The 18,368-nt window shown below is 40.7% G+C and overlaps 1 protein-coding gene across 2 annotated transcripts; it reads right to left on the bottom strand.

Moving 5' to 3' along the window:
• Nucleotides 1-666: 666 nt before the first annotated feature.
• On the bottom strand, nt 667-16,870 carry TNMD (tenomodulin). 2 transcript variants are annotated; one of them, XM_008536382.2, is made up of 7 exons: nt 16,713-16,870; nt 16,416-16,547; nt 7,784-7,924; nt 7,473-7,574; nt 4,225-4,378; nt 2,674-2,840; nt 667-2,366 (listed from the first exon to the last, which is right to left on the bottom strand). In XM_008536382.2, exons 1-7 carry the CDS (start codon nt 16,758-16,760, stop codon nt 2,157-2,159), a joined length of 954 nt encoding a protein of 317 aa, XP_008534604.1. In that variant the 5' UTR covers nt 16,761-16,870; the 3' UTR covers nt 667-2,156. The 2 variants fall into 2 exon arrangements, with proteins under 2 accessions (XP_008534604.1, XP_070460317.1); XM_070604216.1 differs by lacking the exons at nt 16,416-16,547; nt 16,713-16,870 and adding an exon at nt 8,958-9,153.
• Nucleotides 16,871-18,368: the final 1,498 nt, after the last annotated feature.

The following is an 18,368-nucleotide window of genomic DNA, read 5'->3' as shown; positions in this document are numbered from 1 at the left end:
GGAGGCTGGGCTCAGCGGAGGGTGGTAGAAGGAAGAGAGGCAGCTCTAGCTTCAGTGGGGTTGTTCTGAGGGAAGTACAAGGCACGATGTAAGGAATCTGTACAGGACTCGAATGAGGGGCAAAAATCTACGCCAAGAGAGCAATATCATGCTTTCTTCTTTTCCAACCTGACCTGGGCCTATATGAAGTGACAGAGTAATGTATTCAGGTTTGTTTGTTTGTTTGCTGGTTTTTTCCTAAGCATGAAATGATTTGAATGCTTCTTTAAGCATGTCCTTGTATTTTTTGTGAACTCATATTCTGCCTCATTAAAGGGATCACACTTTCCCAATGCGAAATTATGTGGAGGCTGAGGGATCTCATTTGAACAGGACATGCTTCCAGAATTAAAATAATGTGAGTAGGAACTCTTAGCCCTAAAATGTGACATGGAACCTTCTATACCTCTTGTGTGTGTGTGTGTTCACACATGTATATAGCACGCCATATATAACTGTAGTTGCGGTTGTGTAGTTTCTGCACTTGGGCTCATATGTTTTAGGTGTTTTATTTTTCTTTGGAAATAAGGAATATATTTTCTATTTAATTTGTGTCCCCCACAGAGCATAGTGTATATAGTACCACATAGACTGCATAAAATTGAATGTCTCAGGGATTTAAAATTATTGGTTGATCTTAAAAATGAATAATTTATTAAAAAACAATGATAGAGAACATCATAAAGTCCATACAACTGCAAGTAAATCTCATATCTTTTACATTTTTCTATTTCAACTGTAAATTAATGCCTGTTATGATAACGGAAGTACTCCAAAATTCTCAGATGTCTTCTAAATCATTAATAAAAAAACCATATTTTCAGTGATGTTGCATTGTTAGATACGTTTTATTGTGCTCTCATTCTGTGGAAATTGGTAATCCAAGTATGGCATGTATGCTAATTATCAATTAATGACTGGTTAATCTCAACTCAGCCTTGGGCAAATCCAGTTCTATTTGCTTCCTCAACTGTTAAATGGGGGAAAATGATTCCTGGCCTACAGGCATCTTGGTGAAGATTTTACTCTTTGAGAATACTTCTCTGATGAAAGTGCCAGACAGATATTTCCATGGCACAATAACTTTGAAGTTGAGCAATGAAGGGGCTACCTTCAAGTGAAACTAGAAGGGGTGATAGATTGGTAGAACAGGACTTTTGAAACTAGAACTGGCTGGGACATCAAAGTTAACATTACCCTCGAATCACTTCTTTTCCTCTTCCCTTTGCCCTTTTTCCCTTTCCCAAGCAAAGTATCAGGTGTTTGAAACTAGTCCTCACCCTTCCTTTAAGAAAGTGGCATACTGCTAGTTCTTTGTGGTTTTCTAGGGAAAAAATATCCCATTTGACTTCTCACTTCAGTGATTTCCTAAGATGCCTGTTTCTGCAAATGATATTTATGGGTCCCCTTGTTCCAGACAATTGCCTTGGAAAGTTATGTAGCCAGACACTGATCTAAAGAGAACTCAGACCTGAAGGTTGTGAAGTGTCGAATTTATCCAAAGTTGAGTTTCTGTTCACAGGAGGAGAGCCTGGGACCCTTTTTGCTAGATTAGCTTTCTCCTTTGCTGAGTCTGAGCACTTGGAATATTTTAGTGTTGGCCTGCTGTGACTCACTGCCTGTCCAGCAGCTTAATAGATGCTTAAGCAAATCCACAATATGTCTCCCAGATAATTAAACATTGGGGCTATGCACAAAAGGACAAGTTTTTATGCATCCGTTATGGGGACACTTTATCATCAGCCCCTCACTTCCGCTTTCTCAATACAGCACAGTAAAATACGGTATCTGAGAATCCTTATACTTTGCCTTTTCCTACTTCCCAAACCTGATGAAATGCAAGCTTCCATTGTTGTCATCCATGTTAGATGCATGTGCTTCATTTCAGCTGGAGGAAATACTCTCAGCAAACACTTACCCAGTGTGTTCAGCAGCAATCAGGCCATTGAAGATGATGTAGAAGTTTATTAGAACATGAAGAGAGGAATTACCTACAAGTAATTCTGGAGTACTGGCTACCAGGAGCCAAATGCCTTATAGGGAGAAATTCATTGAATAGCATGCATTTATTATATGTTGGCTGCCAGAAATTTAAGCTCTTGTGCTCGAACTTGCTACTAGACCCTCCCCAACATGCGGGCCACCCACCAGTTGCAAGGCATGATGACACGACAGATAACCCGCCCTCCTTGGTAGCAGTATGGATACGGGTAGTAACCTAGTAAAGGTTCACAGACGCGGCGGCAGTAGCGGTTGCCTCGACGGCAGTAAATACAACAATAACCTCTCTCATCCAGCATGGGGTCAAATTCTATTCCATTTTCAGTCTGAAAGAAGAAGAAGCCAGTGTTGGAGGGGGAGGTTCACTAGGTAGAGGTCCACCGAGCAAGGGAGGACTATAAGAACATATGAGTTGGGGACTGGTGAGAAATTAAGTTCCTTAGCCTGATCATGGAGATACATCAATAAAGATCAGGATGATTTTGAATGAGCCTCCTGGGGATTCCAAATTTCTTAAATATTTTTGTTAAAATAATGACCATTCTTCTTTCAATGACTTTGATCTGAGGGGCTGTGAGTTTTGTGAGGGCTCTTTGTTTTTGCTCTAACAAGAGTAATGTGAACAGAACTCACATAGTCATTAATTGGAAGTTCTTCTTCACTTGCTTGTCTGGCGCGACGGGTCTTCTCCACCTTCACTTGAGGGACCACCCACTGCTCGTTTTGTTCAATGCCTTTTTTGTCGTTGGTAGGGAAGTGAAGATCTTCACCATCCTCCTCAAAGTCTTGTAACTCTGAAACTAAGGCAATAAATGCAAAGTTGTGTTGAAACTGCTTTATAAACATTTCTGAAAGATGTGCTTGGGGGAACAGCATTTGGGGATAGATTTTCCTTATGTCTTCTCACTATCATCATCTGGGCATGCATGAACCACTTTTCCAAGCTCCTTCAGCTGACATTTAAGGAGATTTTCCAAAACAAATCTGACTATTCCCATGTACACAGACGTCTTCTTTGCTCGTTTGGCGTCAAACACTTACTGCTTTGCCCTATTAAAATACTAAATTAAAAACTGAGGACGAGGGACTTTTTTGTCTCCCACAATTTTTTCACCCACGGTAGGTGCTCAATAAATAATTTTTGATTGCCTGATCTGGTTTGGTGCTCTCTGTCCTCTTCCCTTTTCCCTTCTCTTTCCTGTCTTAAATCTTTTTTTTAACTTTCTATTTTGAAATAATCTTAGATTTATGGAAGAGCTGCAAAGATAGCACGGAGTTCTTGTATACCCTTCACCCAGTTTCCCCTAATGCTAGTGTCTTACATAACCACGGTCCAACCATCAAAACTAAGAAATAAGCATTGGTACAATACTACTAACTAAGCTACAGAGTTTATTTGTATTTCATCGTTATTTCCAGTAATGTACTTTAGAAAAAGGATACTGAAGCAGAAGTTCTAGCATCCAATCCAGGGTATCATATTGAATTTAGTTGCCTTTTTGTAAGGTGAAAGATTACCAATAGATGCCTTCATCGGTGGGAATGGTCTCTCTTGGGTAATGTAGTAATCTATGCTGTCCAGAATGAGGGAGGCTAAATTAGATGTTAGCTGGATAGAATAAGACATCCAGGGACCTTTGCTTTCTCTATGGACTAACTGGAAGTTAAGACCTGAAGACTTCTGCTCTGGACCTCTAGCCCTCAATTTTATAGTGATTACTAGAACAGACAAAAGAAATTTGTATTGCAGTGACTGTCCTATCTTCTGGGGAGAATGCCACCATTTGCACAGAGAATCCTTCTTAAGGCAACAGAGTATTGTTTTTGCTCTTCTCTCCTCTGTGCTTGGGTTGGGCACTAGTGGTTTGAGCAATAGTCTGGTATCCTGGCTGCAATGAATATAGATGTGCAAAGAAAGACAGATTAGCTTTTTGCTATCACTAGTCACATTAGGGTGGCGTTACCTTTGCTGGGATATTTAAAAGCCTGTCAGCATTAATTTATCTGATTTATAACTTGGCTGTGAAAAATTCCTTCCTCACTGGCAGTCAGCATATACAGTTTCATCTAAGAAGATATAAGCTGATCATTTGTTTTCCTAGAAATGTACTCTCTGAATGCTGGAAACATTAACCTGTTACTGATTCTGGAAAGAGGAGGAGGAGGCGGAGGAGGAGGCCATACCTGCTATTAGAGTGGGATTGATCCAATACATGGTCACGTTATCACAAATCTCCAGAATTTTGGAATTTTTAAGAAAGTCTCGGTTTTCAATAGGCTTTTCTGCTGGGACCCAAATCACTGATTGTTCAAAGAAAGTTGTGGTAATTTCTTCATTCTGAGAGAAGAAAGTAGTTCAGGGTGGAGACAGGCAGAGAAATTAATACAATGAGATATTAAGCGATGCTGGAAAACACCAACTTTAAAGTCTGAATAACAATTCCAATCCCAGAGGTGCCACTAAACTAGTTCTGTGCCTTGCACACAGTAGGTGCCCTTGGGAGAGTTAACAATTGCTCCCCCTTCTCTGGTCTAACAATGAGGCCGCTCGCTCACTGAAACAGGAGCCTTCTCTGCTACCACTTCCCTTAAAGTCAGGACGGCTCTCCATCATTTTCCGGGCTCCCACTCGGCCAGGCCGGCCAGGCCGTGTATGCTTTAATTTGCGCTTCTGCCACCCTGAGTGATTTACATTTGTTTTCTCTCTTTCAAATGGATGTCGTGAGTGCCTGCCTTGTTTCAGGCTTGCAACTAAGGTGACAAGCAGGATTTGATTTCAAGCTGAAAAAACTCCTATAATCCAAACTGGTGAGATCAATTAAATAGCAACCAGACCTCATATTTTGGTTTTACAAGATTTTCCTGTTAATGGCAGCTAGTTGCAGTAAGATGTCTTTTTTTGTTTTAAAATCAAGTTTCCAGCTTGTGACTTCACTGGCCTTACCACTATTTTACTCCTTTCATTTCAGATGCTTAGAGGTTGTCTCAGAGTGCTTTTTCTTGAGGTAGCCTTTCTTATATGTATTGTCAAGAACGCCGCCTTCTCTTCAGTTTATAATATTGGAAGTAGTTCTCTTGTATACCTTGTTCTTACTCACTTGTCTTGCTCTTAAGGGCTTTTCCTTTTCTCTTTTATTTCTTTCTAGCTTTATGATTTCAGTGTTTTTATTTCTTCTCTGAAATATGGCCTTGTACAGTTTTTCCCCTAGTCATTTAAAACTCTCAAGTCTTAGCTCCTTTGCCCTTGAGTCTGTAAAGACCTAGGGATGCATTGAAAGGGATTCTAAAAAATGAGGTCAGTACGCTGACTAGCTTTGTTAGCAAAATCAGGGCTATTTACATATCTGCTCTGTATGTTTAACATGCACAAACAAACCAGAGATACAATGGTGAGGGAAGTACAGAATTAGAGGGGTTTTGTCATTCAGGACCACAAATTTGTCTCATTAAAAAAAAATCTGTAGCCTAAATATAAAAAGTAGGATTTTGTTGAGGATATAGTAATCTATCATGAGATGTATACTTGTGTTATTTAAAATATTCAGCAAGATTATCTGAAGAATAAATTAGGGTTAAAATGAGACATCATGGGCCTTTGCCTTTATCTTTTTCAGAAAAATAAATCCTGTTGTGTCAGTTCAGACTTTCATTGCTGGCTGGCCCTACTCAAAAGCTTACATTATTTTCTGTAAAAAGCAGTATATGATATTGAATATAGTAGCTTTTTATCCTATTGATTCCCCTTTCATCTTATCCTTGCCTCCAATAATAATTCCTAATATCTTGGAAGTTGTTCTACTCCTCAGATGCATCTAACTTATTCTTTTTTTTTTTAAATCTCCAAAATTTTTCACTATCATAGACTTTGGGAGGAGAGCATTATCTTCAGGGGGATATTCTTGTATTTCTTGGAAATTCTGGTAACAATGGCCAGCTTCTCTGGCCATGAGGAGACCAGTAGCATGTCTGTGGGAGCCAATGACAGCTCTGAGACTTGGGTAAGGGAAAAGAAAAAGTGCTCCTCACTCCACCTCACCACCCGAAAAATGAGAAAAGGAAAAGAAAGAGATAATGGGTAGATGAGAATTAAGATGGAAAGAGTTGGGTAGGAGAAAAGTGAAAAAGAATGGGAGAGAGAGAGGGAGGAAAGAGAAAGAGGTATTTACAGTATACAGAGAGGCCACTGTGCCATTGCTACAATCTTATTTTAGATTTCCCAGCTAAACACTAAAACAAACAAAACAAGCCAAACAAACATTTGTTTCTTCCTGACGACAGTGTCACAATACAGCCTTAGCTAATGCTCCCCTTCTTCCTCCATTGATAGCAACATGTTGTAATTATAGACAAAATATCAGGGAAAAATTAAGAGGAGCCTCAAGGGCTTTATTTTTTTATTTTTTAATAACGTAGCTAAATTTTATCGAGGACTTAAGAAAGAACTTAAAGTGAATTCATTTATTTGAACTTTGAATCTTGACAACCGTGTTATGTGGTTACTATTATTATTCTCATTTTTGCAGATAAAGAAACAGAAATTCAAAGAGGCAATGCAATTTCCTCAAGAAGAAAAAGTTATTAAGTGATAAAGCCAAGTTTCTAGGTCAAGCTACATAGGATGTTAAGGTCCGTGTTCATAACCACTGAGCCGCACTCCTCTTAGTCAATGTAAACTGTGAGTCTATTCGCCAGTGTGATTTCAGTCATTCTCAAGCTGAAGGGCTTTACTTGAGCTTATGTTTTAGAGTGGCTGTGTTTTAGGCACTAATCCTCATCTCTCACTAGGCTTTCAGGGGCCATTCAGCCATTGCACCGGGAGGCTAGGTTACCTCACCCTGGCCTAGTAGCGTGTTTTCAGAGAATTTGTATACCTTGTAATTCTCACCTTCTTTGCTTTTGCCTTTCCCAGTGAGGTTAAATGTGAATTATTCCATGAGCAGCCCAGCATAAAGTGGTAAGGTTAACGAACTGAAATCTTTAATAGGTGAATGTCACAGTGTGACACAAGTGGCAAGGATCCCAGGTGGCCTTGGGACTTTTCTTTTTAGGGCTTTATCTTAGGCAGGATTGATTTTGTTCCCCTGGCTCATCCCTCTTCCTAGAATCTTTGGTTTGGGAGCAAATGTCCATAATGCTAATGGTTACCCAGGTATAAACGTATAATGTTGCACCTAAAAACATGAACTTTAGTTTTTTGAAAGGCCTGAGTTCAAGATCCCAATCTGCTCCTCACTAGCTATGTGAGCTTGAGGAAGTCACTTTTTGGTTCTAAGTCTGAGTTTCCTCATCTGAAAATGGGGATAATAATAGTACCTATCTACAGGGCTGTTGTGAGAGTCAAATGAGAGTCAAGCATTTAATACAATCTCTGGCACATAGTTAGCACTCAATAAATGATGGCTTTTACTACCACTATGATTACTCTTACATACCTCATCTATTTCCTCCTCTGGTTCAGAAAATTCAGGAATCACTTTAATCTGAGTTTTGATGAAGCATTTTTGAAGACCTACAAAGTAGATGCCAGTATATCCCTATAAAAGAGAAAAAAAAATAACAAACTTCCTGAAATAGCCACAATTAATAAGTTCCATGATCTGTCAGGCCCCAGGCTGGCAAAATTTGAATTTGAAGGGAAAGCTTTGTCTTATAAATTAAATGAAAGCTAAAGGCTATTTTTAACTTGACTCGAATGTTCTAATATTTTAGGTGGGAAGCCTTAGGGGGAAAATATTCAACTTACATTTTTAAAGTCATGTACTTCCAATGTTTCATCAGTGCCATTTCCGCTTCTGAATATTTCAGTTCTGGTCACGGGATCAATTTCCATGTAAATCTTCCTCTTCTCTCCGTTGCTGTAGAAAGTGTGCTCCATGTCATATGTCTGGGAGAACAGAGGACAACAAGCTCTAAGATAGTCAGTGTGTCCTTTCATAAGACACTTTAACTGAGTAATATCTGGGGCACTTTCTCTTTCCAGAACCTTTGTAGTGAAGTGCCATCTCAACAGCTTGCCATTGGGAATTCTCTGAGACTCGAGATTAAAGGGAGGTGCTTTTTGGCACTGGAGCTGATATGGGGATCCCTTCAGAGCCAGTATTTTGTATTCAAGCCAAGTTGCTGAACTAATTACTAAGAATTCCAACAGTTTTCTTGGCAGCCTTGACTAAACAGCAAATGATATTTTGCAAACCAGTCTGTAAAGTATTTTCCCCTTGTGTTAAGCAGAGGGATCACCTAAAACCTACACTGCTGCTTTAAGCAAACACTTCCCTTTCCAAGTGCTCAGTGGCCAGCCCCTCACTGCCCAGGAAATCCACCAGGGCTGAGAAAGAGATTTGAACACATTTAGAAAATGCTTAGGTATTGCTGTTTATCTCCTTATCTATCCAGGGCTTTAATATCGCCTCCACAATCTTGGCTGTGTCCTCTTTAGAATCTGAAGACCATTCTCCTTGGGCAATATTACGTAATAGTCTTAACTTGACCTCAATTGCTTCCTTCTGCCCTTTAAACTTCAGGAAACATTTATTGCCTTCCACTAACCTTCTTTTTTATGAACTAACCAACTCCACTCAGCTTATTCCTGAGTTCTGTTTTCCAAACCTGACTCATTTGGCTTCAGGTTCTCCAGATTCTCCTGTATATAGAATTCAAGAACTGGATCAAGTGCCCTGCACTAAGTCATATGGAGTCTCACAAGCAGAGTGCCTTGGAGAGGCTGCTTATCAGGTCATTCCTGAGTGTTTGAAACCAAACCCCAGACTTTCTTTTGCCCTCTAAAAGAGCCAATTCTTCTTCTAAGGACCAAGAGGACCAGTCCCAAAGAGGGTCTCAGTTTAGGAGAAACCCATTACCTATAACCAAGGATATATTTATAGCCAGAAGCAAATAACAAGCTTAAAGGAATTTACTACCTGTCACAAACCAGGCTAGGCCGGATGGTGCCATGTGGAAGTCTATCTTATCTCTGTTGTTTCTTCATACTCATTTTTCCTTACAAAAACAATTTGGTAAATTAAAAAGCCTGAAAAATTAAGTCATCTACACAGCCAACACTACTTTCTAATGACATGGCTCCCAGTGACAGCCTTTAGAGCTTGCACTGGGTTGGACTGTTTTTTTAACGTCTGCTGATGTCTGTGACTGAATGTTGGTTTAACCTGGTCAAATTTTCCCCACCTCAAGTAGAAAAACAAGTTGGAAGAGTTTGTAGAAACAATGTTACTTCAAGCATGAAAAGTTTATATAGTTGCTGAATAGGAAAACAAGAGACAGGGTTAGTGCTTAAGTATTTGTTGAATAAGATTTTCCCACCAATGGCAAATTTGCATCTTCCTAAAGGGAGATTTTGAGCACTGGCAAGGTCTTTTAAGAGACCATATTTTAAAAGGGGGAAGGAAAACAGTATTTAGAACCTTCCGGCAACTGCAGAGTTAACTCAGGAAGTCTGGCCTGGTTTGTGACAGGTAGCAAATTCTTATAGGCTTGGTATTTGCTTCTAGTTATAAATATGTCCTTAGTTTCAGCTGTGCAGCCAGCTTGAGAAACTTCTACCTATGGCAACAAATTGAGCTCTCAGTTGGCCTGACCTAAGTAGAGAAGAGAGGCATCTACTTCAGATCCAGTCTTGTCAGATCTCCCAACAGGGGGGAATTTCTTTAGAAATACTATCCATTGTTGAGACAAATGTTGACGCCACTAGTCATTGGGGGTAGGGTGGGATGTTTGTTTCATCAGTAGCACCACTGATGGATTATTGCACGGAAAAATGAGGTTAGAGACTAGGGGATGTTGGAACACTGCCTACCTGGGCAAAAGAGAAAATACAGGCTGTATTTTCAATCATTGGTAGAAGACTATGGAACCATACTGGTGACATTTAGAATTTCAGTGTACTTCTGTGGAATGAGTTTTCCTGCACCGTTGGCAATGCACTTCACTTGGACACCTTGCTAGATGAAAACTATTGGAAACTGCCAAGCTCAGCAGATCTTGATTATTTTCAACAGTCCTTCAAAGAGTTGTTTTTTGTGTTTTTTGTGTTTTTTTTTTTTTGTGGGGGAAAAGGGGTCCATTCTGATTGTATTCATTAACCAGCTTGTTGGCTTTTTGTTAGCAATGGTAGTGTGCTAAATAGAATGGGATCAGAATGACTTCATTTATATATGAATCCTTGGTGGGTGTGGGGAGCTATATATTCACTCAGATTGAATTACACTATCAAAGGTGTCCTTTTGGAACAAGCTGTCCTTTGTCTAGGAAGATGATGCTGGTGGCCCACTTTGGACTGTTTAGGGATGGGTCTGAGCAAATCCAGACATACTGTCTCGCCTGGGTCCCTGTGGAGCACATTGCCTGGGTAATGGCTATGCAAGCTTCACTGGCCCATATGAAGACTGAGCTCATGCCTTTGGCCTCAGAAGTACTTTTCTCTCTACTAAGCTCACTGGCTCAGGGGCTGGGGGTCTTTCTGAGATGAAGGAATAAATGGTTTTGTCCTCTCCAGGCCCAAACTAGAACAGAGACAGGATTATTGGCCTGAGAGAGGTGTGAGTGGGTTCCCAGCAGCTCATCTCAGACTGCCCCCAACTCAGCTTTATTCCAGGAAGGAGAGAGCAAGGACATAGTATGACAAGGAGTACACTTGCGCCAAATTGTCAAATAGGGAAAGTTAATCTTTGGTGCTTCTAGCTTCCCTTTTCTGTTCTTTCCACATCCTGTTTACTTTGTACCCTCCTAGCCCTTCCCCCTCTTTCCATCTCCCTCTATCTCGTTGTCTCCTCTCTAGACATCTAGGAATCTCATGTTGCTTTAGGTACCTCATGTCAAAGAAGAAATGAGTCTGACAAATGATTTCACACTAAGTTGTCAGTGATGGGTATTTGTCAAAACAAAATTGAGTGCAATACTTAACTCAAAGAAATGAATTACTAATGGTGGATTTTAAGCACAATGGCACCAGGAATAAGAGATATTTGGGGGGTAATGGCATCTTTCCATCACCACACAAATGGGTTCCTACTCTACCCACAAATAAAGCTGGTCTTAACTACAAGGACCGGAACACTGGAGTGGGACAGGGAAGCCAGTGGAGGGGAATATGACTCACAAGTGAAATGAGGTAGATACATGGTTAAGCCCAGGAAGTGAGAGATGTAAGAAGACCACACTGACAAAACATGGAGGGAACACAAACTTATTTCTCTTCCCTGCCTAGGAAGTCTTTTCTCAGTCCAGTTAAATCCTCTACTCAGGTAGCAAATGAGCCCTAACATCCCCCTTTCACAGTTTGCCCTGTTTTCTTGCCTCAATTTGTGACAATCTCTGAGATCAGAAAAGAAAGCTTTTTATAAAGAATAAAGCTGCCTCAGACCTCAGCGTGATGGATCTGTTTCAGGTGCAAGTAGCTTTAGCCTGTCCTGGAAGGGATTTGAGGACATTTGGCTTAGGTTTGTTTTTTGAATCCCGTGATTAATCTAGCTGCTCTTCTCTCCACCTTCATCCTTTACTGTCTGTTTGTAAGGTACATTCTCCAAAGGTGAAGTACATGCTCGGAATAGCTGGCTAGCAGGTGTGAGGCTGGAAGGAAGGAAAGGGAATGCACTGTACCATATTATTACCGACCTAGCCTGTGGGAATTAAAGGGCCTCTGGGTAGTTCTTTACCCACACAGAGCAGACAGATTGTTTCTTATGCAAAGTTGGACTTCTGCATCTTCAATCACCAGTTCCCAGCCCTGAAAAAAATTGGCATAAGCAGCACAGACATTCTTCCTTTTCAACAAGAAAAAAACCCATTTCTTTCATCTACAGACTCAAGCTGGCTGGGAAGTTTTCCCTTACCCACTACCCCCACCATCCCTTATTCTTAAATGCAGCTGAAGAATAGTGGAAAGGATCCATAGACCAGGTTCTAGTCCTAGCTTCAACTCTGCCACTTACAAGCTGTATGACTTTGGGCAAGTCACCAAATGTCTCTGGAGGCTCAGTTCCCATCTTTATCTCCTACTGCTTGCCAGATGCAATGTTGAATAGTTGACAAAATCAGTTCTGACTTGACTTGATTTGGGCTGACACCTGTCGGGGTGACCATTGGACTGCTACTACCCGTTGATCACCTGGATGGCTTTCCTCCTACAGCCCCAGTCCCACTCTCAGCCACTGAAGGACTGCTCCCTTTGAAGACCCAGGCTTTTCTTACTAGTGCCACGTAAGTTGCTCAGCAAATGCTGCCTTAGGAGAATGAAGGGACTGAATAAGAATGTGCTCATAGTAGCCAGAGTCCTGCTCTACATATTTGGTGCTGCCCTTGAGTCGCCCAGAGTAAGAGCTGGCCCTGTGAGAGTTGCTGGACAAGGTTGGACTTCACTCCCGCAATGGTTTGGGAGAAAATAAAATGAAAAGAAGTCTTCTTTTTTAAAATGCCGGCGTGGCACCATCTGTTGAAGCTGAGTCTCCCTGCTAACGAGATTCCAGCTATAACTACAACTTTTTCCTTGAGGGTATGAATGCTTCTCCAGACCCACGTTTCATCCACCAAAATGCTGTGTAGGAAAGCCCAGAGAACTTGGGAAGGAGAGTTGTACCCTGTGTGCCCAGTAGAGGAGCGAAGAAAGTTGGTCTCTGACCAATGCTAGCATTAGAGAAATAAGCACAGGAAAGCTGGATCCAGGCTTAGCAGGAAAGTGGTATTTCTGAACAAAGGATTTTTAATCTAGATTGATATTGGGCTCACAATTCTGAGGGAGCCTGCTTTAATGGTCATCTGCAGTTGATGTGCAAGGAGGGGGCAAAAGGACACCCACCTATCCCTCCCACTTCTCATCTCATACTGGTAGCATGTAGAAGTTGAGGGGACATGTCCAGGAATCTGTTGATTGCTGTGTGAGCCTTAGGACTTACAGTTTCTAAACAGCCCTAAAGTCACCAGGCGGTTCCTACATATGGCAGGAAGGGCAGCATTTCATTTATTTATTATTTTTTCTTCTGCCTCATTCTACAAAGGATTGGAGGGGATAGGCTCCAAGCTCTGTGCTACATCTATAAATTGTTGGTTAAGGGCTGGGAATTTTTGGAATTGTTTTCTCTATGTTAGATTAATTAGCTGGGGAATTGGCTCTAATTGTTTCAAGTTAGATGTGTAATACAGGGAGCTTTAAGCAAGAATGTTTCTCTAGGGAATCTGCTTCAAAGATCCCCGGGCAGTCACTGCCTGGAAGTGGAGCCTCATTGTGATATTCTCTGAAAATCTCTGGGACTGAATAGGTTCCCTCTGCTTGGTTAAGAAAGCTGCACACAGAGCTTGATGGACTGGCTTTCATTTAGCTCAAGTGCGTCCTGTATGTGGCTGTGGGTTAGGGGGATTGTAGCCTGCAAAGGAGTGCAGAAGGTCACCCAGAGTTAGTTCTCCTTATTTCACTTTATTTTGATTCCTTTCTCTTTCTGAGATGTGTGCATGTGTGTGTATATGTGCGCTCGTGCCTGAGGTGTGTGAGGAGGAATCAAGCCTGACTTGCTTCTTTGGGATCAAGAATCTGGATCTTTTGTGCATACCAAGGTGGGAGGTAATGAAAGGAGTGGGGAGGACTTACCGGCATGGAACTGTCAACACCAGATGTGGGATGTTAAATAAACACTGTTTATTACAAACAGATGTTGAAAAACAAAATCAAAAAGAGGAGGTGTGGTGGAGGCTAGAGGAGCAAACACTAAGAGCTCGGAGGAAACTGAAGGACAGCACACAAACCCCTGCCATCCATAAGCACAGCGGCCTCAATTGTCCTCTCCACCAAGGGACCCCAGTCCCCACAGGTCCCACAGGCTTATAAAGGAAAGTCCGGAAGAGCCCGGGGTTTACTCTGCTAACTGTGGTTTCTTGCTAGGCCATACTCTTAAGGGGAGAGTCTTTAATTTGTGCAAGATGCCTGGATCCTTTTCCTCTGAAAATCTTCCTAGACTAATCTGACTACTCTTCTCTTCCCAGGATTGATAAGTCAGCTCTGAGGCAGGCTTACTGGCAGTCTCAGCCATTGGAAACACAGAGGGTCTCTTGGGCACTTTGTCTGGGAAGTGAAGGTAGTAGTAGACTGAATGAAGCATCCACATCTCCTGCTGGTTCTTTAGTTCGCAATGGACCCAGCCTGGTCTTGTGGTGAAGGCCAAGACTTAGATATCAAAGACAATAAGTTGCAACTCCCCATTGGAATGGAGAGCAAACAACCTTTGTTCATGGTGGAACAACTTGCCACAGGAGACAGTATTGTTTTTTACTGGATTACTTCATAATAACTTTGTTCATTTCTGAGAATCCCTTTGCTGAAAATTACATCCCAAGATGGATTACTTCACAAGGGATGTGATTCTTGATAAACTTTATTTGGTAGCATACCCCACCTATTCTGTGCCTGCACTGACTAGGTTTTACTTTTGGTTTGAGACATCACAGGATTGCTTCTTATAATCCATTAAAAAGAGAACTGGAGTGAGAAGCAAAGATGACATAATATGGAAGCAGAGGGGACCATGAGCGCTATTAGTGAGCTTGGCATCTTGCAAGATAAAAGCAAGGCCCCCACCTAGTCATTTATAGTTGCACTGAGGCAAATAGCATTGTAAGTTCAGAAAAACACATAAACCCTTTCAGAATAGTATTTGCTGTACCATTGGCTACAATAAAACAAGACAGGCCATCTGGCCCCATGTTTAAGCAGGCATGTATGAGTGGTCAAAAGGGCTAGCTAACTACCACACTCAGTTAAGTACATTATGGTCATGGAGAACAAAAGGGTTTATTGTACTCGTCTGTAACTGTCAAGAGAATCCAAGATTCAATTTTCAGGGCAGCATACCACCTTGGGAATTAGTTAAGTGGTAGCAGAATCGGATTGGAATTCATTTTGGCACTCATTTATTTACTGTTTCCTTCCTGATCTCAATTGCTTTGCCCACCTTGCTAGCCCAAATATAAGTGGCTTCTCTAGAAAGACATGTGAACAGTAAGTAGTTCAGAATCAGGGAGCAGTGAGAGAGATTGAGAGAGAGAGAGAAGGGACTAACTATAGGCATTGGGTGATGCCTGAAATCCTTTCTGGAACAAGATATAAATAAAAAGGCAAACAAAGTCAGCTGGTTTGCTCTTCATTCTCCCTGCTACTTAAGCTTGATAAGGTAGCTTCTGGGACTAAATGAAAGTGCATATGGCAGCAAAGCTTACGAACCCAAGGGTGGATATGGCTTACTTTTCTGTTTTCTTCTGGACACTTATCCAGTTGATTTTCTATTTTCTCACCCTCCGCCTCTCCTTTCTCATCCATCCGTATTCTTTCCTCTGCACCTATTGCTCCTTTGGCTCCTAATGGCCCACATCAACCCATTTTCTTCTTGTCTCCCATCCTCTCTCCTGGATTTGTGCCTTTCCCTTCCTACATCCGTTATAAAATAGAAATAAGCATTTCATGACAACAAATTAATAAAAATAGTAACAACAACAACATCCCACATGCAGGGAGGAAAATGTGGCAAAGCCAGAAAGCCGTCTTCATACCCTGTAACCTGTGCATTTATTAATTCTCTTTCAAATGGCAATTGTTAGCATGAAGAGACTATGATTTTCTTTGGGTCATCTCTAAACTTGCACATTGCATGTGAGCCCGGGAGTAACAATAACACCAGAGTACACTAATACCAGCTACAATGGCCAAGCAAGCTTCACCAAATTACCCTAATATCAGAAGCTTTCTGATACCTGTGATAATGACTTGGAGTCACTTGTTTCTACCTTGTGGTATTACTATCTCAGTGGAACAGAGACAATTGTGGCTGGTGAAGAGCTAAAAAGCTCTAGTTTTTGTTTTTTTAAGTCATAAATAAATGTGAACTCAGGTATGAGGAGTGCTCTTTCTGAAAAGGAGTTTGCTGCCTGTCCTCACAGCAGATGCATTAAGTCAGAAACATAATCCCCGAAAATCCTTTGCTGCCATTTCTGGTGGTTTCTTCTTATGTGGTGGTATAATTACTTTTCCATCAGTTTCTGCCCAAATAATTGAAAGAAAGACGGAAAGTATTTTTTCTTACAGTAAAAATTTTGCTTCTAGGAGGACTTTTAACTCCTTAAAGCCAAGCATTATATAAGAATGGGTAATTCTACATCCTATCCTTACCAACCGAAATACAGAAAACACATTTTTTCCCTTTCCAAAATAATTAGGGAAATAAAAAAGAGCAAAATCTTGATTCAGGTTTTCATATCATCAGAAAATAAACACAAAAAAGACTTAATGATTTTCATTTTCAGAGTAATATACAAGTCAATCACTAATTAAATTCAATCAAACTCAAAACAGAAGTATTGGATAATAATGTGCATTTACTTACTTTTTTGGGTGTCTCCGGCCAGAAGTGCTTGCCTCCCCAAAACAGGACAATTAGAGTTAGGGCCAGGATACCAAACACCAATCCACAAATTTTAAGTGATTTACATATCTTCTTGGATTTAAAAGCTTCTGCCTAAGCAAAGAACAGAGAGAATAAAACAATACGCAAAAGCCCTTAGAATAGCAAGCCACAATTCAAAGTCACCTTTGATTTTACTTTCTAATGTTCATATTGCAATACGATAAATCTGTGAAACTGCTTCTGCTCAAAAAAGGAAAAAAATATGAATCAACTTACATTTAAAATGTGACAGTCCTCACAGTTCTCTGGAGGATTCTTTGCCATGGTCTTTCAGCACACAGTACTCTTTCCCTGCTTTGAGAGGACTGAGAGACCACTGCTGAGGTGGAGTTGCAAGTGAGTCGGCTAACAGATGCCAGAGGAGAAGCTGAATTTATATGGCTCAAATATGTCATACCAGAACCTGAGGGAGCCCAGGGGGCTCCTGTGCTGCGATTTGTTACATAGATATACCCATATATGTATATAACTTCTGTGCACAGAATTCCATCCAGAATGGCAAAGACAGAAGGTTATAATGAAAACTATTGTCCTGGGGGTTGGTTTGGGAGGGGACCAAGCCTAGGACACATTGAAATGATTTTTCGTTATGAACTTAAAATATCAGTGGCAATACATGCTGCACACTCAAGAAATAAGCAAACAAAACAAAAAATGGAATGAAGTCCTAATTTCAATTCCATTTGATTTAACAAATATTTATTGCAGGGATATTAAATGTCAGGTACCGTGCTTTGTGTTGGAGATTCAGAAATGAATAAGGTATTGCTCTTCCACGGTGCCAAAGCTCTTTGAGGATGGAGATCAGTATGTACTCAACTAATTATAATTAAAAACAGGGTTAAAATGGTTAATTATATGTTTTCTCTCTCCCTTCATCTTCTCTCTTTATTTTCGTTTCCTAGGTTCTGTTCCTCAGTCTGTTCTTTAATGTCGATATTCCTTAGATTCTATCCTTGATGATCTTCTCACTCTATATACACTTAGATGATTTCATCCACTCATAAAATTAATTAAAATATCACCTACATATCAATGATTTCCAAATCTGGGTCCATAACCCCGATTTATCTCTTGAATTTCAAAGCCATTTGAATATCTCTACCTGGATATACCTCAGGAATCTCAAACTCAACATGTCCACATCAGATTCTTCTTTCAATACCTCCTTCCTCCAACCTACTTTCATTCCCATATTCCTTATCTTGGTTGCTGCTGGCTATACTGGTTTTTTAGAACCTCCATAACAATGTGGCTTAAACAACAGAAATTTATATTCTTACAGCTCTGGATGCTAGAAGTCCAAGATCAAAGTGTCAGCGGAGTTGGTTTCTTCCGAGGCCTCTTGCCTTACCTTGTAGATGGCCATCTTCATGTTCACCTGGCTTTCTCTCTCTATGCATGTCTATGTCCTAATCTCCTCTTCTCATAAGGACACTGGTCATATTGTATTAGGGCTCATCAAGACAAACCTTGTTTTTCCTTAATTATCTCTTTAAACGCTCCATCTCCAAATACAGTTATATTCTAAGATAATGGGTATTAGGGCTTCAACATATGAATGAGGGGGGCACACTTTAGTCCATAACAGTGGAACCATCACCCATCCAGGCTCCAAAGCCAGAAACCTGAGGTTTGTCATAGGCTCCCCTCTCACATTTACTTTATCCAATCAGTCACCAGATCTTATCGATTCTAAATTCTTACATCTTTCAAAGTTATTCTTTCTTCTCTATGTTGACTGCTAAAGTCTTAGTTTAGGTTGTCATCTTCTCTGGCAAGTCTCAAATCCATATCTCTAACCCAGGCTACTCTCTTAGGGTTCCAGACCCATGTATCCATCTAACCTGCCAGACGCCTTCACTTGGATAT

The sequence above is a fragment of the Equus przewalskii genome, chromosome X (genome assembly GCF_037783145.1).
Source record: "Equus przewalskii isolate Varuska chromosome X, EquPr2, whole genome shotgun sequence".
NCBI classification, from domain to species: domain Eukaryota; kingdom Metazoa; phylum Chordata; class Mammalia; order Perissodactyla; family Equidae; genus Equus; species Equus przewalskii.
This window is presented reverse-complemented; position numbering and strand designations above follow the sequence as displayed.